Source organism: Trachemys scripta, chromosome 8 (assembly GCF_013100865.1).
Source record: "Trachemys scripta elegans isolate TJP31775 chromosome 8, CAS_Tse_1.0, whole genome shotgun sequence".
In the NCBI taxonomy this organism is placed as follows: Eukaryota; Metazoa; Chordata; order Testudines; family Emydidae; genus Trachemys; species Trachemys scripta.
Window position 1 is genome coordinate 44620442 of NC_048305.1, and position 24129 is coordinate 44644570.

General features: G+C 41.2%; 1 protein-coding gene across 3 annotated transcripts in view; it reads left to right on the plus strand.

Annotated features, from left to right (window-relative positions):
* TADA1 (transcriptional adaptor 1) overlaps positions 1 to 24129 on the plus strand; it is a 35592-nt gene that overhangs the window by 7084 nt on the left and 4379 nt on the right. For 2 of the 3 annotated variants that reach the window (XM_034778694.1, XM_034778695.1), the window contains exons 2-6: positions 5120 to 5211; positions 5651 to 5716; positions 14865 to 14962; positions 19730 to 19939; positions 21539 to 21690. In XM_034778694.1, the coding sequence (XP_034634585.1) occupies positions 5120 to 5211; positions 5651 to 5716; positions 14865 to 14962; positions 19730 to 19939; positions 21539 to 21690 (618 nt within the window). Of the gene's footprint in view, positions 1 to 4901; positions 5212 to 5650; positions 5717 to 14864; positions 14963 to 19729; positions 19940 to 21538; positions 21691 to 24129 lie in introns of those variants that run through there. The other variant, XM_034778693.1, reaches the window with a different exon arrangement.

Consider the following 24129-nt stretch of genomic DNA (forward strand, 5'->3'; position numbering starts at 1 on the left):
AGCCAATTGCTAAGAGAAACAAGTTTGTTTACATTTACGAGAGATAATGCTGCTGGCTTCTTATTTACAATGTCACCTGAAAGTGAGAACAAGCGTTTGCATGGCACTTTTGTAGTTGGAATTGCAAGGTATTTATATGCCAAATATGCTAAACATTCGTATGCATTAATTAAATTTGTAACACAATTCTCCCCCAAGGAGTTCAGTGTCCCCTGTTCTATGTTTTACCTGCATTCTTCCATATATTTCATGATATAGTAGTCTCGGATGATGACCCAGCACATGTTCTTCATTTTAAGAACACTATCACTGCAGATTTGACAAAACACAAAGAAGATAGCAATGTGAGATTTCTAAAGATAGCTACAGCACTCAACCCAAGATTTAAGAATCTGAGAGGGACAAGGTATGGAGCATGCTTTCAGAAGTCTTAAGAGCAATACTCTGATGAGGAAACTACAGCATCAGAACCATCAAAAAAGATCAACCTTCTGCTGGTGGCATCTGACTCAGATGATGAAAGTGAACATACATCAGTCTGCACTGCTTTGGATCGTCATCAGCATGGATGCATGTTTTCTGGAATGGTGGTTGAAGATGAACGGACATATGAATCTTTAGCACATCTGGCACGTAAATCTCTTGCAACGCCAGATACAACAGTGCCATGCAAACATCTGTTCTCACTTTCGGGTGACATTGTAAACAAGAAGCGGGCAGCATTATTTCCTGCAAATGTAAACAAACTTATTTGTCTGAGTGATTGTCTGAGTAAGAAGTAGGACTGAGTGGACTTGTAGGCTCCAAACTTTTACATTTTTATTTTTGAATAGTTATTTTTTGAACATAATTCTATATTTGTAAATTCAGTTTTCATGATAAAGGGGTTTCATTACAGTACTTGTATTAGGTGACTTGAAAAATACTAGTTTCAGCGCAAATATCTGAATTAAAAAAAGTGAGCACTGTACACTTTGTATTCTGTGTAACTGAAATCAATATATTTGAAAACATCAAAAATATTTAAATGGTATTCTATTATTATTTAATTTCTTTACAGCTCTAATTTATTGAGAGCAATCCTATCTCCTCCCCCCCGCCCCAGCTTTGTTTGCTTCTGTGAGACAATCCATGGAATCATAGAAGATTAGGGTTGGAAGAGACCTCAGGAGGTCATCTAGTCCAATCCCCTGCTCAAAGCAGGACCAACACCAACTAAATAATCCCAGCCAGGGCTTTGTCAAGCTAGGTGTTAAACCTCTAATGATGGAGATTCTACCACCTCCCTAGGTAACCCATTCCAGTGCTTCACCACCCTCCTACTGAAATAGTATTTCCTAATATCCAAACTAGACCGTCCCCACTGCAACTTGAGACCACTGCTCCTTGTTCTGTCATCTGCCACCACTGAGAACAGCCGAGCTCCATCCTCTTCGGAACCCCCCTTCTGGTAGTTGAAGACTGCTATCAAATCCCCCCTCACTGTTCTCTTCTGCAGACTAAATAAGCCCAGTTCCCTCAGCTTCTCTTCTTAAGCCATGTGCACCAGTCTCCTAATCATTTTTGTTGCCCTCTGCTGGACTCTCTCCAGAAAGGATGTGGACAGATTGTAGGTTGGGGGGGGCCTCAAAACTGGATGCAATACTCCAGATGTGGACTCACCAGTGCTGAATAGAGGGGAATAATCACTTCCCTCAATCTGCTGGCAATGCTTCTACTAATGCAGCCCAATATGACACTTGCTGCCTTGGCAACAAGGGCACAAAGTTGACTCATATCCAGCTTCTCATCCAATGTAATTCCCAGGTCCTTTTCTGCAGAACTGCTGCTTAGCCAGTCAGTCCCCAGCCTTTAGCAGTGCATGGGATTCTTCCGTCCTAAGTGCAGAACTCTGCACTTGTTCAGGCTGAACCTCATCAGATTTCTTTTGGCCCAATCATCCAATTTGTCTACGTCATGCTGGAGGGTAGGGATAGGGTCCAGAGTATCTACCTCTCCCCCTAGCGTAGTGTCATCCACAAACTTGCTGAGGGTGCAATCCATCCCATCATCCAGATAATGAAGATGTTGAACAAAACCGGCCCCAGGACTGACCCCTGGGGCACTCCGCTTGATAATGGCTGCCGACTAGACATCTAGCCATTGAGCCCAATGATCTAGCCAGCTTTCTAGCCACATTATAGTCCATTCAGCCAATCCATACCTCTTTAACTTGCTGGCAAGAATACTATGGAAGACCATATGAAAAGCGTTGCTAAAGTCAAGATCTAACATGTCCACTGCTTTCCCCATGTCCACAGAGCCATTTATCTCATCATAGAAGGCAATCAGGTCCTTAAGCCTAGGTTGTTAAGTTTCTTCTCGTAAGGTATGTTCTCTATTCCTCTAATAGTAGCCCTTCTCTGTACCTGTTCCAGTTTGAGTTAATCTTTCTTAAACACGGGAGACAAAAATTGCACAAAGTACTCCAGGTGAGGTCTCACTGCTGCCTTGTATAATGGTAATAACACTACCCTATCTCTACTGGAAATAGCTTGCCTGATATATCCTAGGATTGCATTAGCCTTTTTCACAGCTGCATCACATTGGCAGCTCATCATCCATCCTTTGATCAACCAGTACATCCAGGTCTTTCTCCTTCTCTGCATCCAACTGAAACGTCCCCAGCTTATATTAAACATTCTTATTGTTAAAAGAACAGGAGTACTTGTGGCACCTTAGATGCATTCAAAGAAGTCGGCTGTAGTCCACAAAAGCTTATGCTCTAATAAATTTGTTTGTCTCTAAGGTGCCACAAGTACTCCTGTTCTTTTTGCGGATACAGACTAACACGGCTGCTACTCTGAAACCTATTCTTATTGTTATTCCCTAAATGCATGACTGACTGCAATTTGAATTATTAAAATTTATCCCCTAAGAACGGCCATATTGGGTCAAACCAAAGGTCCATCTAGCCCGGTATCTTGTCGGCTGACAATGGCCAATGCCAGGTGTTTTTAATGTAGCCTTGTAAAACTAGGCAAATATCTAGGTAAGTTGATATGCCCCTTGGAAGACCTCTATGTACCCCTGGTTGAGAACCACTGGTTTAGGTGTTAGGCCATGCCGAGATTATCTTTAATCTCCACTCCACTCCAGGCTTAGCGTTCCTACTTCTTCTTTTTTCCTTGTTTTCTTTTTATTTATATGGCTAAAGAACCTTTTACTGATGGTTTTAATTTCCTTTGCAAGGTCTAACTCTGCTTGGCTTTTGTCAGGTCTCACTTTTTCCCCTACACTTGCTGACCTCCAAGAGGTAGCTTTCCTTGCTGATCCATTCCTTGTAGGTTTTCTGTTATCTTTTAATAACATGTTTGAGATGCTTGTTCATCTAGTTTGGTCTGCAATCCTTCCCTATGAATTTTTTTCCTATTGTTTGGGATGCAGACTTTAGATAGTTTCTGCAACTTTGATTTAACATAACTGCAAACCCCCGTCACATTCAGATCCTGGAGTTCTTCAGTCCACTTCCCTAACTAATTCCTTTTAAGTTTTTGCCCTTTTTGAAATCAAGGACCCTAGTCACTGATCTATTTTTGATAATTCCATTTTAACTAAATGGAAGGATAAACTCACATTCACTCAAACAAAGGTTGTACGCTACTACCAATTCTTTTGAGGTCCTTGCTACTTACCAATACCAAATCTAAAATGGCATCACGTCTTGTAGGTTAGTAACTATATGGTGAATAACTCTGTCAGCTATCCCATCCAGGAATAGCTGGGGCCTACCATTATAAGTAGCATTTACCCCCCAATCTATATCTGGGCAATTAAAGTCTCCCATAATCACACAATTCCTAGTAATATTTATTTAATTAAAAATATTAGAGGTCTCTATCCAAATCTGACCCTGGGGGTCTGTAGCAGACCAAATCTAAATACAGTTGGAATACACAAGGGTGTAACTAGCTGATGCTGTGCAATTTAGAAGATGGACTGCTTCAAAAACAACTTGCCTAACCTTTAATAATCTAAGGTTGTGACAATAAAGCTAAACATTAATTATGTATTTCACTGAAATTATTGAAACAAGTGGAAACCGATTGGTCTAGTTTTGTCATCCCCCACTTTCTGATTATCAGTCACTAGCATAATGCTCTTTGGCTTACCAACACTGCAGGGAAATATTTTAATCTTCCTTCTTCACCGTGAAAGAAATCTTGGAGTCATTGTGGATAGTTCTCTGAAAACATCCACTCAATGTGCAGCGGCAGTCAAAAAAGCTAACAATGTTGGGAATCATTAAGAAAGGGATAGATAATAAGACAGAAAATATCATATTGCCTCTGTAGAAATCCATGGTATGCCCACATCTTGAATACTGCGTACAGATGTGGACGCCCCATCTCAAAAAAGATATATTGAAACTGGAAAAGGTTCAGAAAAGGGCAACAAAAATGATTAGGGGTATGGAATGGCCGCCATATAAGGCGATTAACAAGACTGGGACTTTTCAGCTTCGAAAAGAGACCACTAAGGGGGATGTCTATGATAGAGGTCTATAAAATCATGACTGGTGTGAGATAGTAAATAAGGAAGTGTTATTTACTCCTTATAATACAAGAACTAGGGGTCACCAAATGAAATTAATAGGCAGCTGGTTTAAAACAGAAGTATTTTTCACACAACTCAGTCAACCTGTGGAGCTCCTTGCCAGAGGACATTGAAGGCCAAGTCTATAACGGGGTTAAAAAAAAAAAAAACCTCCATGAACTTATCTAGGTTATGTCCCTCAAGACTATTAGCAAGATGGTCAGGGATGGTGTCCCTAGCCTCTGTTTGCCAGAAGCTGGGAATGGGCGACAGGGGATGGATCACTTGATGATTACCTGTTCTGTTCATTCCCTCTGAAGCACCTGGCATTGGCTACTGTCGGAAGACAGGATACTGGGCTAGATGGACCTTTGGTCTGACCCAATATGGCTGTTCTTATGCAATCCTCTGTTTTCACTGAAGTTGTATTAAAACGTTGCTTTTTTTTATTAGATTTTTCTAAAATGTATGGGAGAAAAGGAATAGATTTAGTAGGCAAAGCAATGTTGTTTACAGTGCTCAATGTTTTATCTCCCATGCACAGATACTGGGCAAACTTGAAACTTTGGTTCAAGCAAAAGATCAGTAAAGAAGAGTTTGATCTGGAAGCTCGCAGACTCCTCACTCAAGATAACGGTAAGAGACCGTCCCTAGGAGTGTCCCTTTTTCTGTCTTCCCACATTTCTCAAAATACCACATTCTGGGTTAGTTGCTGCTTGCTACACACCAATGCAACCACATGAAGTGTGACTACATAACTCCACTACTCCTCTAGAACTTGCCTCTTCTCTTGGGCCACATGATCTTACCACTGCTGAGATAAGAACCTTCTCCTTTGCAGCTCCTAATTTCATAGAGGCTAAAAACCTATGTAAAGGATATCAATTGGGAGGTGTATGCAGCTAGTGGAATGCATGGGAAAACATGGCTGTGGAAGGTGTAAACAAAATCACTTTATAAGGTAGCTTCAAGTGGCTGCCTTTGGACTTTGCCTGCCATGTTGCTAATGTGAATCTGTCTTCAAGTAAAACTTTCTTCCCTGGCGTCTGTCTGAGTGAACTCTTTCTTTTCGCAGTCCATTCTCACAATGATTTCCTCCTGGCTATTCTCACTCGATGCCAAATCCTGGTTTCTGCACCAGGTAAGAGAACAAACTAATAGTTTTTAAAAATAGATCATACAACACAACCCTGGGAAGTGTTTATGGTGAGCTTTGTTTTTAAGCTATATGCTTGACTTATTTAGTCTTAAATGGTATGTTGTCTCTTATATGAGCTAGGTGCCGTATGACACACTGGGGATCCTGACTGGGGCCTTTAGTTACTATTGCAATATAAATATGATCATCTGTATTCTAAAATAAGGATTTCACACACTTGGCTAAAGACTAGTGCGCTACATTGCCATGCAGGGAGACCCAGGTTTGATTTCTAGTCTCATGCTTCTTTGGCTGTGAGCTCTGTAAGGTGGTGTGCTCTGTGCCCCACCAACCTGCAGAGCCAAGTGAAGGGAGGATTTGCTCCATGTTTTCCAGCAATCTGCTTGGCATGATGTGAGAATGGTGTTGACAGCCTTACGTCAGAAAGATTGAAACTCTGAGTCATGGAGGGAGGCAGCACTAGGAGAGAGAGAGAGGTTTTTTTGTTTGTTTGTTTTGTTTTTGTTTTTTTCACCCTGTCCTGTCCTCAGAGTAGAGGGGAGGACGGGAAGCTTCTAGTTGTAACGTTTTAATTAAAATGTTGCCAATAAATTTAGTATCCTTCTGTTAAGCCCCTGCAGCTATCACATTATGTCTGGTGTTATGCTGCTCTGTGGTGTCTAGTGAGTTTCAGTATTGCTGACACCAGAATGGATTTTGAAAGGATGGACCAAAAACTTAGCCACAAGACCCTTTGAGTGAAAGTGATTCAAACTGCAAATTAGAATACGAGTTTGAGACTGCTAGAAAGTTCAGGGACCGGCATCTTAGGGTCTTGTGCTGAGCCTGCTGTATTGTTTATGCTGACTGCATAATACAATCGAACCTGGCTAACTGAACACCAAAAGTTCTCCATGTAACTTCTGCAGCTTCTCGATTGATTTTTTTTTTTCTTTTTTTTTTTCTTTCTTCCATTGGGATGGCTGCAGCAAATACGTTGCACTTGGTTTGTTTTATAATCTAAACCTTCTGAATAAAACCAGACAGACTTAACCACAGCCCGACTATCCTTTCAAAAAGGACAAGGCAGAGGACTGGGACTCTGCAGGTCTGGGTTCCATTTCCCAGGAGTGACACAGATGTTGTCATGTGTACCATTGGGCAGGTAGGGCTCAGGGTCTGGTCCAGGGGGGATCTCCGCTCCTGTTTAGGCACCTAAATGAGTGGCCAGATTTTTTTAATAAGGGTTTGCACAGCACTTGACAGCTCTGCCTGAGAACAATAGGAGCTGCTTGGTGCTGAGCAAGTACACTTAGAAAATCTGGTCCATCATTTCTCAGTACCCCTTATCCCCACTTTACAGCTGGGAAAAACACTTCTCCACCTCAGGAGTGATGTGAGGATAAATCCATAAAAAGTTGGGAGGCACTTAGATGTGACAGGCGCTGTGTAAGTACCTAGACAGACAAAGCATCACATGAGTACTCTATATGGATAATAAGAATTACGGTAGAGCTGCTCACATTCTGTTCCAGATTGCTGATTTCAGGGAAGATTCTTGTTAGACCCCTGAGGATACTTAGCTTGTGGAAATTGCCTCCGTCAGTGGTTTTTGTTCCTAGGAAGACTTTCAAGAACTGTTTTTGCTTTCATATGCTTGTGTTTTCTCCCCCCAGGAAATCCTACTGAAATGTACATTCAGTTTATAGGGTCTCTGATGAGCATCTTGATGAGCAAAACAATTAGTTGGTTTTTAGCTAATTTCTTTTTCAGTAATCTTGGGCTGACAAAGACTTGGAGCTATGGTCATCTACACCTGAGACTGGATAACATTTTTTTGTTAATTATTCAGGGTTGGCAACACATTTTGGTTTAAGGGCCACCAAGTCTGACACAGGGATGGGTTGACCATGTCCCATTTGCCTCCAAAGAGAGGAGGAGAAGTGAAAAGAAGAAATGTGTGAGAAAGAAAGAAATGGGAATAAAGCGACAGCTGAAGACAGAAGAGAGTGATCAGAGCGATTCTCCTAACCATTTGTCTGTCTCTCTTCTGGCCAAGAAAATAAAATACTGAAAAACAAATAAATTAAAGAAATAAACAGTATGGGCAGGTTCTTTTCTATAACCGTTATCCTTGTAGCTTCATCTCTGTTAGTATGTTTCTTTTTCTCTCTCTGCTCTTGCTGCTGTATAATGTGTGTTGGAAAAGTCGCAAATGCCACCGCCTTCCTTTTGCTGGGGTTTGACTGTACTCTGCTGCCCCTATGGAAAGCAGTGCAAGCCTGGAGCGAAGCAGCTTTGTCCTCTTTCTCAGCTTGTTGCCTTTGTTAACAAGGCTAGAAGCTGGCTAGGTCTGCAGTGGATCGGTTGTCAAAACCCCCCTGCTAATGTGAAGTTGGCAAGTCTTGAACTGAACAAGAGTAGCCATTAAAGCGCCTCATGTGCTAATACTGCTCCCTTCAATGTGTGCAATAAGTACAAGCTGTGCTCTAGAAATTAGTAAAATGAACACATGCTATCACTTATGCTACTTCTAAGCACCTCTAGTTATGGAAAGAGATGCAGTTCCTTAATATTACACTAGATGACCGCTACAACATATGGCCTGGCTGTGTGGATTTGTGTGTGGTAACACGCGTGCTCAAAGGAGCAGTTAATGGTGCTAGAGCCTCCTTGGCTCTGAATGTGCTGATATTGTTGCAACTTTAAAATATCCAGGCTTAACATTATATGAATCTGTTTGCATAAAACCTGATGAGGGAATAGTGGCAGAAGGGCTTAGTAGCAACACATGGAATCATATCTGTCTATGAAGGCAGTACAACTGCACTCGTCCTCTCTAAGTGCCTTGCGAATTCTAATGCATTTATTTTTAGAGAATTTCTGGCTTTCTTCTGATTCACTAATCATATATTTTTAAGATTGTTGGAAAAGGCAGGTTAGAGAGAGGTTTATGCTTCAATCTGACAGCAGGGAGGTCTGGTATTGTTGATTGCTTCCAGGCTTGTGTGCCACACTTGAAATCAACCTGCTAAGCAAACTCTCTCTCTCTCTCTCTCACTTTTGAGGTTCCCAGTTGTAGTGGAATTCAGTTGTCATGACTGAAAAGAGTGAGAAAAGTCCCTCAGCATAGCTGGGGTTACTTATATAAAGGCTTTTTTGAGGATGAGAACTGAAATCTTGACCTTGCTGCTGTCTTCAAGTCTGAGCTAATGCAAAGAACTATGGCTCTGTATGATGTGCTCTTGGTAACCTATCTTGCTCAGTAAGAAGACTGCTGTGTTTTTGAACAGCTGTGCCTCTTTTCTTTTTCTTCACTACTGTTTTTCCTCATGGTATCCCATGCTCACTCCCTCTACCCACTCTCTTAATTTCTGACCTTCCCAAGACTTCCTTACTTTGCTTCTAAAGATTCGCAATGTTTACAGTTCAGTCTTATGCCTTCTACAAAAGAAGAATGTGTTACCTTCTAAATTGACTAGAATACTGGCTTATTCTACAAAATGAAGAGCACTTGCATTCTGTCTCTCATCCAAATGCTGACCTAGCCCTATAATGTACGGCTTGTCATCCGAGGCTATAGGTCAGAAGAATGCAAGCCAAGTGTATAGGTATAATAACAGACCTGGGGAAAGAATAAAGAAAAATGGCAAAGCCTGATGTCGTCTGTGCAGCACAAAGCAAGAGCATGCAGGAGGAAGTAGCTGTAAAATGAGTGGGTGACCAACAGAGTCCATCACACAGATGGGGTTTATTACTTCAGTGCCCTAATACTTGAAGCCTTTAATATGGACCTGATGATTAAGTGCTAGAATACTGTGTGTTAAAAGGTATTCTAAGGGCACGAGGCTCAAGAAAATTAAGAGGAAACTGGAAACAAAATATTAAGTTGTAGAGATGCACCCTCATAGTAGCAAAACACTAAGCAAGTGCTTAAATCCTTAATTTTAAGGCCCATCAGCTTCAACAGAATTTAAGCATGTACTTAAAGTTAAATAAGTGCTCAGCTGAATAGGGTTGGGATTGCTTGCCTACTTTTTGTTGAAGGGAACCTGTATGATCAAGAACACTTTTTAACCCAGAGATCTGCTTCGGGATTTTACACAATCAGAAGGTGACCTATAGTTCTCTGTAACTGCAAGGGAAAATAATCTTGGCAATGTGAAGCCCCAAGTTCCATAACTGAACATCCAAATGACAGTGGAGAAAACAGGACTGATGTGTTGAAAGGATAGGCCTTTAGCTAACATTGCTGTAATTGTCTGGAAGCATTAGGAAATCAGATAGTGATCTCCAACTGGTTATGTTACTGCCACATAGATTCAGTCCTTCTGGAAAATACTATGGAGGTTCTTCAGGATCCTGATTTAGAATTCAGTCAGTAAATAGGATCATCAGGTACTTGAATATCTGTGATAATAATGAAATTCTTGTTTTTCATATTCAGCTTCTTTTCCCTCTCTGCCCTGCTAACATTGAGCCAAGGGTGGGGGCTTGTAGGAATAAAACAGGTGGACTGCTACGGGTGAGAGAAGTAAAGAAAATGTCCTAGGAATACTATAGAAGCCAAACTATGACTAGCCTACATGCTAAGCAGGTAAAGAGTAACTGCTCTGAGATCCTTGATAAACTGTAAAAAAATACTAGAGAAATGAGCACATCCTGAAATAAACAGCAGCACCCAGCAAACTCAGATTTAGCAATTAGCCATGATGCTCAATGAAACAAATATAAGTTTTAAAGTTCTCAAAATACAAAAAACCACATTCAACCTTTCTCCTAAATTGAACGGACATTTTAAAAATAGCTCATAAAACAACACGCAGAAACAAAATTAGAGGTGTTAGAAGCAAATTGATCTATTTACATCATAAAGAGCATTAAATTCACAGTCTGTTATTTTTACTGAGTGGGCAAATAGGACAACTGGCTGTATAACTGAAACAATACTGCTCTATAACACCCCTACTAATTCTTGAGTTAATGATGCAAAAGACTTCAGGGCCAAGATTGGAGATAGACTTTTTTTTCCCCCTCAAATGTTACATAATAGTACTGTATGTAATGTGGCAAATCTTCAACCTGGCCAGGCCCTCCTGGGCAAAAATGATTGTGCCCCTCATTGCCAGTGTACATACTTTCCAGATAACCAACTGCATTGTCTGAAAACAAAGAGCCATAAAGGCCCTCCTTAGCTGTTCAAAATTTCCAAATATTCTTGACTTATGGATGGTCTTTAGATAAGGGAGCCAAGGAGCCATTTGTTACATTAACATCTGCCTTATCTGGTAGTTTACAAATATCTTCTTCTCTAAGCTTAATCAAAATTTTCATACATGTAAACCTCCCACCCCACCCCTGAATTATTCCACACCACTCTCTCCTGTCATCCTACATTAGAAAGCCTTGGCATTTTTAGAGTTTGATTTCTGAGCGGAAATTGGAGTGAGTAGCGTATTAATCATGCGTATATGGTGCTGCAGTCAGGCTGTGACTTTCCCTTGTCCCTAGAACCATTATAAAAAAAAAAAAACCAGTGCCAAAGCCCAGTTAGGGTTAGGATTTCTTTAATTTTAAATCTGGAATACTTCCTCTTAAGACAGGTTGAGAGGTTGGGATATCTCACAAGAGGCTTCTCTCTAACCTTCTAAGGTGTGGGAGGGAATAGCAGGGGTGGATTGAGTATTGGCTTTACCCTTCTTCTACATTCATGCTCTATATTCTGAGATGTGGAGCCGAGACTGAAACAGCCCAGCTCTTCTGAATCAGAAAAAATGCCAAATACCCTGTTTGGGCTATGAGATACAAATGGGGGGACTTCAGGGGTAAAACCTTTCAAAGATTTTTCCTAAGCTGCCAAATTCTCCCTAACATAACTTTGAAATTCAAAAAGCTTTGCTTGGTTTCTGACATATCATTAAACTCCATTTCCAATAACTTCCCTGTAGTCAAATAATGATCACAGTATTGTTAACCCCACCCTAGCGTCTGTGTGATATTGTCCAATTTTATATTGTCTGCTCTTTGACAAGCTAATAGTTGCGTAACTACATAATTTTATTGGCTATCCTGTGAAATGTGTGGTAAATCATCTACCTTTCTGTTTTTTATTGTTTGTTTTCTTTAATAAAACAAAATGATCACACAGGATACTGAAAGCCTGAAGGAGGGGCAATGTTATTTCCCTGAACAGCATTGGGGGTGCAGATGTTTGCAGAGGAAACATAAAGGAGAGGTTTGGCTGGGTATTAGATTTATCATGAGAGAGCTGGGCAGCCCTTACCTCCCAGGAAGCAATCCAGATCTTTGTCCATTAGAGGGAGCTGCACAGTCAGCCAGAGAGCTCAAACTGGGGGCAGGGCAGGTGCCTGATAGTACTACGAGTGAATGAAAAAATCCATCAGATCAACCCTCCCCCAAAAATAATGGCGTGGGAGCTGGTGCACAAGATTCTGTGAACATTTTAATAGGAGATACTGACTGAACTCTATAATCCCACATACCCTTGGCAATGGGAATCCTGTAAAGTCTATAATATTGGTCTGGCTAGCAGTGGCAATGGAAGTACAAGTAGCTAACTCCTGAGCAGTATCCAATTGGGCTGCTTGGCCAGACCTTCTGGTGTGATGTCGCATAACAACCATCCTTGCTGCAATTGGTTTCACTCGGTCCTTCCTCATCCTTCCCTCAGTTCCACACTGTTGCTAGCTCTCTGTCTGCTTCCTGGGTCTATTTCTTCTGCAACTTCTTTCATACTCCCCTGCCCTTTAAGGATGAATATGACCTTTGTTTATGAAGGGTCTGATCTAGTGCTTATTAAAGTCAATGGAAAGACTTACACTGACTTCAGTAAGACCCAATGAGCCAGACTTTGATACCCTCACCCATCCTGGATAGAACTTTACTCTACAAAGTTGTCCACTACTTGTGGCATCGGATACTGTTCAAGTGTGAGTAAGGGGATTGGTATCTGGCCCCAAGCATTGGACCAATACGTTGCTGCAAATTTACCTTTCAGCAAGTCTGCCCATAAACTTCAAATTGAACTTTGTTGTTGCCTTAATTGGAATTGAATACCTTCCAGGCACCGGATATTGAAAGGCTAATAGTACATGCTGTGTTAGGACATGACAATCTTTCTTACAAAACTCCAGAATGTCAAACAATCTCTTCAATAAAAGATATAGATATATTATGCTTAACAATCCCTCTCATTTCAAAATGACTTACAAACTATAGTCAAGGATGACTCTGTTAGTGAAATGAAGCATTTCTGGGGGTAACGTATGGCAACTGTCAAGTAGAACACAACAGTGCTACACAACTGAACATGAAGAGTACCTTTTTAGAACTGAAAATGTAGAGGAAATTTATTTAGGCTGTCCATAATTCCTAGAGTTGGAATATGGCCAGAATGCTGACACCAAGACCCCTACTCTTAAAAAGAATGTCATGGGATCTTTAAGGACCACATGTGATCCGGACCTTGTTTTAAGTCTCATCTGAAATATGCAAAGTACTTAGATTCTTTAAGGTGCTTTATCTTTAAACACATGAGATACAATGGGATTCTTCATGTGCTTAACTGCTTTGCTAGAGGAGGGCCTAGCAGCACAGTTCATCCCAGGGATACTTTTAATGCTTAAACAATAACACATTTAAATACTTTAAGCACAGAGGGAGTGTCTGCTGAGCTGCATGTGTGTGGAGATGTGGGATGGGGTGCTAGTGGGAGGGCCTGAATGATACGCATCATCCTGCCTACCAAAACCTCTGCCTCTATGGCCCTGAGCAACTTTGTTCTATCTTCATAGCTTCCCTGCAATGCTGTACTCTTTCCCTCCTCTTCCACTAGAAGAGTTAAGGTTGCTCTGTTATGTTGCATAGAGAGAAACGTCTAGTCTGTGAGTGTACAAGCCCAGCTTGGTTTAAGAATTCTGTATTTAACTTTAGTTGGTGACTTCCTTTTGTCCAAAAACAATTTCTTTTTGGGTGAGGAAATATGAAATGATTTGGATGTAGAAAATTGTTTTTAAAATACATTTTATTCTCTTATTAGTAATTCTTCCAAGTCAACACCATTGGTATGAGCTCCTTGGTGTCAGTAGTATAGGGACTACTGTGCCAAGAAATCCTTGTGTTTTTGAGGGTATATATGGAGCTCTTACTCCTTGGGGCAGTTATTTCTCTGGGGAAGTAAGAAAATATGAAATCCTAGGTATGTAAAGGATTCATTAACGAGCATTAACAGACAATGCAATATCTGGTATTTTTTCCATCCCCCAATATAATTTGAGTTCTGTAAGATGTTTCCCCACGTTGTCCTCAAAAGTTTAGGTCATTGTTTTTAAACTGAAAAGCTCTTTCTGGGTGTAGACATTTGTATGCCGCTACAGGATTAGAAAGGGAAATTCCAAGCACTAATTCCTTGGTCAGACTCATGTCATGTGAGATAGCTCTGTGAAATATGTTGAACAGTTTGGAGACTCTAGAACTTTCTCAAGGTAATTATCATCACTAAAACCCAGTGAACACATATCTAGCTTTTTTCTTTATATGATTTTGTAATTTGCATAATAGCACATACAGGTCATACCTGAACAATTAGGGCCCAATTCTGTGAGGGTCAGCTCAGTTCTTCTATAGGAGATGAGCATGCTTAACACCTCTCAGGAGTCACTTGGAACTCTGCAGGGTCTGACTTTAACTGTGCTTCTCAAGTATCTTAATGTACTGCTTAATAACTATCTACAGAAGTCATCCACCAATACAGTGCCTGCCATGTCCTTTTAGGTAGCTGTACTATTGTCTTAGCCATGATATACATGTGCCTTTGTGATAGCCTCATGCATCTATTGCAGTTTAAAAATACGTTGCAAGAAAGGCACAATATAGTTCAGATAATTTCCCTCTGAAATATTAGAATTATTGCTCAGATACATGGTTTTAGTAGTCGAGAATTGTAACAAGCCAAATAGTGTAAAATAGAAATGGCACATGCACTTAAGTTGGAAAGGATGGAAGTGCTCTTCAGAGGTGCCAGAACCTTGTGGGTTTTGTCTTGTTTTTAAATGTATGAACTAAATTATATTGGCTACAAATGGGAGTGACCTTCCCTTCCCCACTTGTTTTCCTTCTCTCCTATTTTCAGAGGGTCCTGGGCCTCTGCCGTGGACGGGTGGTTCTGCAACCAAACCTGGAAAACCCAAAGGAAAGAAAAAGTTTTCTTCGGTTCGGCAGAAGTTTGATGTAAGTTTATATTCTGCAAAGGGTCTTAGCTCTGCTAAACACTCTAGAAATGAAGAGCTGGCAACTTGTGAGCAGTAAATGGTCCCTTTGTTAGCTGGGATGGCTAAGATGCTTTACCTCATTCCAGCAGAAGTGTTTGTATTAAAGCAGTGGTTCCCAAACTTTAACAACCTGTGAACCCCTTTCACTAAAATGTCAAGTCTCACAAACCCTCTCCTAAAAATGAATATTTCCAGGGATTTTCTCCTTTACCTGAGTATAAATGATAAAAGCAGTGACCTTGGAAATATAAAATTTGTTTTTATGACATGCTTATTACACACTATTTATTATTAATTATTATTTATCATTACAGTATTTTTATTAGAATCAAACGAAAGGCAGAGACAAAATTTCTCGATACTTTAAATGACTGCTTATTGGAGCAGCTGGTACAGGAATCCACAAGGGGAGAGGCAACTCTCGATTTAGTCCTGAGTGGAGCACAGGATCTGGTCCAAGAGGTAACTATAACAGGACTGCTTGGAAATAGTGACCATAATATAATAACATTTAACATTTCTGTGGTGGGAAGAGCACCTCAACAGCCCAATACTTTGTTATTTAATTTCAGAAAGGGGAACTATGCAAAAATGAGGAGGTTAGTTAAAGAGAAATTAAAAGGTACAGTGACTAGAGTGAAATCCTTGCAAGCTGCATGGTCACTTTTCAAAGACACCATAATAGAGGCTCAACTTAAATGTCTATCCCAAATTAAAAAACACAGCAAAAGAACTAAAAAAGAGCCACCGTGGCTTAACAACCATGTAAAAGAAGCAGTGAAAGATAAAAAGGCATCTTTTAAAAAGTGGAAGTCAAATCCTAGTGAGGTAAATAGAAAGGAGTATAAACACTGCCAAATTAAGTATAAAAATGCAATAAGAAAAGCCAAAAAGGAGTTTGAAGAACAGCTAGCCAAAATACTCAAAAGGTAATAACAAAATGTTTTTTAAGTACATCAGAAGCAGGAAGCCTGCTAAACAACCAGTGGGGCCCCTGGACAATCGAGATACAAAAGGAGCACTTAAAGACGATAAAGTCATTGCGGAGAAACTAAATGAATTCTTTGCTTCAGTCTTCACGGCTGAGGATGTTAGGGAGATTCCCAAACCTGAGCCGGCTTTTGGAGATGGCCAATCTGAGGAATAGTCAAAGATTGAAGTGTCACTAGAGGAGGTTTTGGAATTAATTGAGAAACTTAACTGTAACAAGTCACTGGGACCAGATGGCATTCACCCAAGAGTTCTGAAAGAACTCAAATGTGAAATTGCGGAACTATTAACTACGGTTTGTAACCTGTCCTTTAAATCGGCTTCTGTACCCAATGATTGGAAGATAGCTAATGTAATGCCAATATTTAAAAAAGGCTCCAGAGGTGATCCTGACAATTACAGACCGGTAAGTCTAACGTCAGTACCTGGCAAATTAGTTGAAATAATAGTAAAGAATAAAATTGTCAGACACATAAAAGACCATAAATTGTTGGGCAAAAGTCAGCATGGTTTCTGTAAAGGGAAATCATGTCTTACTAATCTATTAGAGTTCTTTGAAGGGGTCAACAAACATGTGTCTGTACTGTGTACAGATGTGGTCCTCTCATCTCAAAAAAGATATACTGGCATTAGAAAAGGTTCAGAAAAGGGCAACTAAAATGATTAGGGGTTTGGAACGGGTCCCATATGAGGAGAGATTAAAGAGGCTAGGACTCTTCAGCTTGGAAAAGAGGAGACTAAGGCGGGATATGATTGAGGTATATAAAATCATGAGTGATGTGGAGAAAGTGGATAAGGAAAAGTTATTTACTTATTCCCATAATACAAGAACTAGGGGTCACCAAATGAAATTAATAGGCAGCAGGTTTAAAACCAATAAAAGGAAGTTCTTCACGCAGCGCACAGTCAACTTGTGGAACTCCTTACCTGAAGAGGTTGTGAAGGCTAGGTCTATAACAGCGTTTAAAAGACAACTGGATAAATTCATGGAGGCTAAGTCCATTAATGGCTATTAGCCACGATGGGTAAGGAATGGTGTCCCTAGACTCTGTTTGTCAGAGGGTGGAGATGGATGGCAGGAGAGAGATCGCTTGATCATTACATGTTAGGTTCACTCCTGGGGCACCTGGCATTGGCCACTGTCGGTAGACAGGATACTGTGCTGGATGGACCTTTGGTCTGACCCAGTATTGCCATTCTTATGTTCTTATGTATTACATTATGAAAACGGCAACACTCTTCCACGATCTCACTTTTGTAGCTTGTATCACTTTGAATAAGCATGTTATAAGACAAGGCTCCTATGTTTCATCAAGGAGTATCAGATGTGAAACAGCATGAAGGTATTTAAGAAGCCAATTCAAAGAGTTCCTCCTACACAAGCATTCGGGGCTTGAGCAGTCCAGACAAACAATGCACGTTACAACAAAGCTTAAACTTGTTCTTCATAATAATTTTAAAAACAATACTAGCTGCCTATTTAATTTTAAGAACAGCAAAAAATATCCACCTCCCTTTCCATTTCTTATAAGGAGTCTTGAAGTTTCAATCTCCTCAGTGTAATAGATATGCTTGCTTTGATCTGCTTAGCTCTTGGAAGTCCAGGGGCTCTGGGCTGCTGGCCCCGTGCTGCCCAGGATCCCTAGGGACAGCTCTGTCTGGCATTAGGGATTTTTTTCCCGGGAACCCCCTGTAACATTTCGTGAACCCAAACCCCAGTTTGGGAACCACTGATTATTAAAGCAATAAGTATTCAAGTGTAATTACCAGACAAGTCTCTTTTAGTCCAGATATTTATAATTTCATGCTGCCCCGATCTCTTGTTGACTTCAAAAAGCTAAGTGCTTCATGAAGCAAAAGGTCATTGTTCCATATATTATAGTTACCATTGTGCTTACCCCTTCTTCTCAAATTGACTTGCTGCATGAGCCTGGTTGGGCTAGCCAACTCCATATTGCTTTGGGCCGTCTGGATGGGTGCAACACTTTCTTTTAAACAGACCACACTTAAAGGGCTCCAAATTCTTAAGGGAAAATACTTCGGAGTGCCTCTTCTCTGCCTAGCCTTTTCCCTGTGGAGTGCGGGGAGAAACGCATAGGACCAGGTTCTCATTTACATTAATCCCCTTTTACATTACTCTGGCATTCTAAAGGGTCTGTAAAGTGGGCCCACTTGGAGGCTGCTTTACACTGCCAGAGTGGTACAAAAGGCATTAGTGTGAATGAGAATTGGGCCCATAAACGCCGGAGACTAAATTTGACACTGGTATAATCAGGCACTGTAATACTCTTTACAAACAGCGGTTTTAAAGAATTGTGAACCCTGTGGAAGTAGAATTGTATTTAGAAATTGCCACAATGATTCAGACAATATTTCTTACTATTCATCCTGTTTTGGCTGAGACTGTAACAGCAATGCATATTCGGATAATCTGTAGTATCTTCATTTATAGAAATTCTCAGTAATCTCTTCGCACTAAGCAATTATGAGAATCTGATTAACTGAGTAATACATATGTCTGGTGATGGACTTAAAACTTGGTTTGTTTAAAAATGTGAATGTGTATATATACTGTAGATGTGGACTTTTTTTCAGGAATGTATGATAGTGTAGTACTATATTAAGGTTTTATCAGGATGAATTTTGGTAGTGAAGTTAATAATCCCATTAGAGTTAAGATGTTCAGCTGACACCAAAATACTGCTGAGAGAGTTGATTTCTGTTAATGCTCCACTCGCTCTCTCAAAAGGACCACCTCTCTGCTGCAAGGAGGGAAGGGGAACGGAAGTCTCTTCTACTCTATCCCTTCCCCACCTTTCTTTTTTCTTTTTTTCCCCTGCCCCATGAATAACTTCTGTGCCTGACCCTGCTATTAGTATTCCTCACCAGCATGATATTGACACAATTTCATTGCTACCCAGAAAGGTCCCAGTAATAGCTGTGAAATTACCAGATTTCATGTTAATTCCACTTTGCTTCTGCTTTCCAAAGGCATATGTTCTCTGTTTGCAGAATCAGTTACATTTCGAAGGTTATATCTTTGCAACCAAATGAAAGCTGAAGTCCTCAAAATTAGCAGAACTTCCCACTCATTAGTGGTAATATTTTTTCCATCAGATTTAAATAAATGTTGGTTAGATATATGGTTATTCTTTGTAGTTTTGTATAAAGCTTTTATAACCCCCTCTATCCAAGGATGTCTTTACAAACATTAACTAATTAAGCATTTGATATTTTGGGATCACATCTGATATTTTGGGATGACTGAAAAACAGCTGCTTCTGAGGGGGAACACCCAGCTGTTTAGCAGCACGCAGCAATGTTAAGTTGAAAAGGTAAGGTAAATTGAAGTGTAGTTGTAGCCGTGTCGGTTCCACGATATTAGAGAGACAAGGTGGGTAAGGACATATCTTTTATTGGACCAACTTCTGTTGATGAGAGAGACAAACTTTTGAGTTCTGTATGGCTTGAAAGTTTCTCTCTCACCAACAGAAGTGGGTCCCATAAAAGATATTACCTCACTCACCTTGTCTCAGATAAATTTAAGACAGGCAGAATATAATAACCGAAGTTGGAACCCAACTAGACTGCTATGCTTAAAATCCCTATTTTCTTATGAAAAGTGCCTTGTTTAATAACCATATAAATTCAGGACCTCAATTCCACATCTCCCCTGAAAGCTGTATTCAGTGCTGGAATTAGTAGTTTTTAAATGAAAAGTGTGTTTGTCTGACAGCACCGATTCCAGCCTCAGAATCCATTGTCTGGCGCCCAGCAGTTTGTGGCAAAGGATCCTCAAGAAGATGATGATTTGAAGTTGTGTTCCCATACAATGATGCTTCCCACGCGGGGCCAGCTAGAAGGAAGGATGATAGTCACTGCATATGAGCACGGGCTGGACAATGTCACCGAAGAGGCAGTGACGGCTATTGTCTATGCTGTGCAGGTTAGAAAAGACAAACCAATGATGTGGTTTTGATTATGCTACTAACAAAAGGCTTGGTATATGGTGGGGGACTACAGTGTATGAAAGGAAAATAGCTTCACTATATTTACAGGTGACTTATGAGAATCCACGCCATGTGTTTCAAAGGGGCCTTCCAAACTGGCGCTGAAAGTTATTCTTGCAGCTCTTCAGATCAGAGTCTTGGCACACACAAAGGATCTTGGATTCGTGCATACAAAAATACAATTTGCAGAAGCTCAGAGTGAAAAATTGTAGGCATAATTTTAGAAGCTAAGTTTGAAAAGTTGGACCTTCAGCTTTTAAACTAAAAGATTTCTTTAACTATGATGAATTTTTAAAATGTATATTCCATTGCTAGCAGCGGTTTATACTCCAATTTTATATCCAGAGGCAATAGAATTAGTTTTGAACAGTCCCTTTATAGGCACATCAAGCTGTTGTAAAACTTGTCTGCTATTGAAGCTCAAGCAAGGTAGATAAATCATATAGTGCCCAAACCTAAAGTGCTGATTACATACAATTCTCATTGTCTTCCCATTGGGAGTTATGGCGATTAGCATCTCTCAAGACCAGGTCCAAGCACTGCAAGCAACTACTTAGGACTTGTGCTTCTGGGGGCTTACACAGCAGATTCAGGACTCCAGAGGCCAGTCTGATCTCCCGATCCATCAATAGGACCAGATGCGGGAGCAACTTTCTGCTTGTTCTTTCCACCCCTTCACACCCTCTCCAGCAGTTTCACCTCAGAAGTAAGGCCAGCCCTTTAATAAAAATATAGTGTGGCTTTCAGAATAGCTTTAAGTGCAGTATTCCCATGCACTGTCTGATGCTGATTATGAAACCCTTTTTTGTCCTCTACCACAGTGTGCTAGTTAATGGTGGGAATTTCCTGACATTTAAAAGACATTTTTAAGGTTGGTACCAGGAGAGCTCAAATTAGAGCTGTAAGTTTCAGTTCACAGGCAAGTGCACACAGTGCTCTGTTTACTGTGCTTGTTCTGCTTTGTGTACAAATAGGGTAATGAAATTTACACCAATCCTGCTGTCTGAAGGCAAGCTCCCCTGAAGTTTGGTACCCTACTGATTTGCAGAAATAAATCAGGAAGAGAAACACATGAACATGTGATAGCAAGTAAATCAGCACGCTGGCTTTGTTTTGATTGGGTTGCCCTCCTGAGGAACTAGGATTTTTATTTGGGTTGGAGATCTGTTTTTTTTTTCCCAGGGCTATCTTGATTGATTTTTTCAGATTCAGTACAAAACTATAAAATACATCCTTTTCCAGATATGTGATGCAGGGGGATGCTATTTGTATCATCCTCTACTGAATGCACTTCCTTTAAAATAACATTGCCAGATTGTGCCTCTAATAATGGAAGCTATCCATATAACAGAATCCACCTGTTAATAGACTAAAATGAATAGTTATGAAACTGTCTCTATATATGACCAATGGCATTTGTGATGTACTGATTGCAGCAGTATCTAGGTGGAAGGGATAAACAGGCCTATGTGACACTATTGTAAAGTTTTGAGAGCATGCTCCACAAATGGTAAAGGTCAGGTTTGTCATTACAGAATCACCTTAAGGATATCCTGGCATCTGTAGTATCCAGGAGGAAAGCCTATCGCCTGAGAGATGGTCATTTCAAATACGCCTTCGGAAGCAATGTTAACCCACAGCCTTACCTGAAGAACAGTGTTGTTGCCTATAATAATCTAATTGAATGGTAAGCGAGCTCTCATGGAGCTACCTTGTTCTAAACATAGTCATTGAGTAGTTGGTGTAGGAGACTGAGCACATTGATCCATTTTTTAAAATCCCTGGAGAAAACTTGGTGGTAATATTTAATAGTCAGAAACTGCAGATGTGCCAGAGGACTATCCCTACTGGGCAGAGGGGAAGGACTTGGGGTTTAGCATAAAGTGCCCTGGCAAGAAGTCTGTGCCCTTTACCACTGTACTCACCTGCTAGGAAGATACTGGAATTCCTGCTTGGGTGTTCTCTCTAGATCCAGTCTGAGGACTCAATTTTTCATATAAGCCTCTGGTTAGTAGGTGAGTGTTTGATTTGAAGCACACAGACTCTTACTCCCCGCCTTCCAACTATCTCTGGCTGCTGGAAGGGAGAAGCAGCTTTCACCTGGGAATAGCGAAGGGGTTGGGCCACTATTTTTCCCTTCCCCGCTCTCCTGGCTCTACCACTTCCCCAGCCTCTCTTTGGGTCCTACTCCCATGTGGATAACTCCAGTGTCTACCTTTGTTGCTTTCCCAGACAGCCACAGTATGGAATTGACAAAGATACTGGCTCATGGCTACTGTGCAGAACTCTTTCGGTCAGCAGTAAAATTATCAGCAATGATGTTGATTTCAGTCTCCTGCTGCAGCCTCTTGGGAAGGCTATGAGCAGCAGTAATCTTGCATCTGTCTGCAGACTCAGGAAGACTGTACAATTCATATCTGGAAGGTTATCTTCTCAGCATAAGGAGTGGGGTTTTTTTGCATGAAAGAGTAAATTCTGCAGAAGATTATGCTTCTCCCACTATCCCCTCTCCACAGAGAAAATTGCCTGCTCCCTACTGGCAAATGGATTTTTCAAGCTCTGATAATGCTATGCACATCTGAAGTACCTTTCATCCAGGGATCTCAAAGCCCTTTCTGTACGTTAACTGCCAAGGGAAGGGAGGAAAGCCCATTACTGGAGACATTTAAATTGGATTGGCTAATATATTGAATTGTATTTTTGGACTAATTATACACTGGTCCCAGGGTACAGGCTTGATGATCTATAACTAAGGCTATGTTTTAGTCACAGATATTTTTAGTAAAAGTCATGGACAGGTCATGGGCAGTAAACAAAAATTCACAGCCCGTGACCTGTCCATGAATTGTACTATATACCCCAAACTAAAACTTGGGCCCAGGACCTCTGCTGGTGCTGGGGGCGAGGCAGGCAGCATGCAGCCCAGGACCCCCGCTGGTGCAGGGTGAGGAGGGTTGGCGGGGCTGGCAGGCTCCCTACCCAGCTCCGCGTATTCCTGCAGCTCCTAGGGTGAGGGAAGGCCAGTGGGCTCCCTGCACTGCCCCGAGCTCCGACTCCACAGCTCCCATTGGCTGGGAACCACAGCCAATGGCAGTTGTGGGTGCGGCGCCTGTGAGTGTGGGTCGTGCACAGAGCCCCCAGCCCCTCCAGCTAGGAGTTGCAGGGACATGCCAGTGTTGGAATGTGTTTATATATTCAGTGTGTTTTAGCAATGTTAGCAGTACCTGTGCCAAGTTCATGTACCGGACACTGAACTTACAGGCATTTACTTCAGTACATCGCCTGACTTTGGTTCACAACGTCTGGCTCAGGCCTCAGGTCTTGCACCAGGCCTAATGCTCTAGGCTCTCTCTACTACAGTAAATAGAGCATGCAGCTTGTGATGAGAGAGAGATTGGAATTGCCAGAGGTGCAAGCCATGGATGGTAACCCACAGAATCCTCAGTCAGTTTGTGCTACCCTCCTGGAGTGGGGGCAGTCCAGTAGTTTAGAAAGCGGAAACTTGGAATTCTGATTAATTGGTTAGTTATTCCTTCCTTAGGAAGCATTAGTAAGAAACCAGAGCTGGCCCTTGGGGTGGACTCAGCATCCAGTGTTTTGTTTGTATTCCATTCCAATCTTATATCTCCCTCATCACTGTGCTATCTGAGCACCTTCCAGGAGTGCACAAAGTAACATGACTAGCATCTGTCACATATGGGACTCCCTTTTTTTCTCCTCCAAGGGAAAATTATGTTGAGGTCTTTTAAATAATTTATATTTGTTTTCTCTCTGCTGTGCTCTGTGTGCTTTTCGCTGAAGGCGAGGTCAGAAAATTGCACCCACACTTGGAGCATAAGCTGGTGAGAGTCTAGGCAATTCTTAGATTCTGTAAAAATTTGTTCCGTAGTCTCAGGCTGGCCCCCAGTAAAGCTCAGTCTCTGCACAGGAAAACACAACCCTCGTGGTGGACAGCGCCAGTGTACCTTGGGAGCAGGGGCAGTTCTAGGGGTGGGTGAGCTGGGCAGTTGTCTGGGGCATTGAACTGCTGTGCCACTCTGCTTTGTTTTGCTTTGCTTCTGATCAGTCGGCTGTTTGGTTTAGTTTGGTTTGGTTTTTGTCCATCACTTGTGCATACAAGTGATGA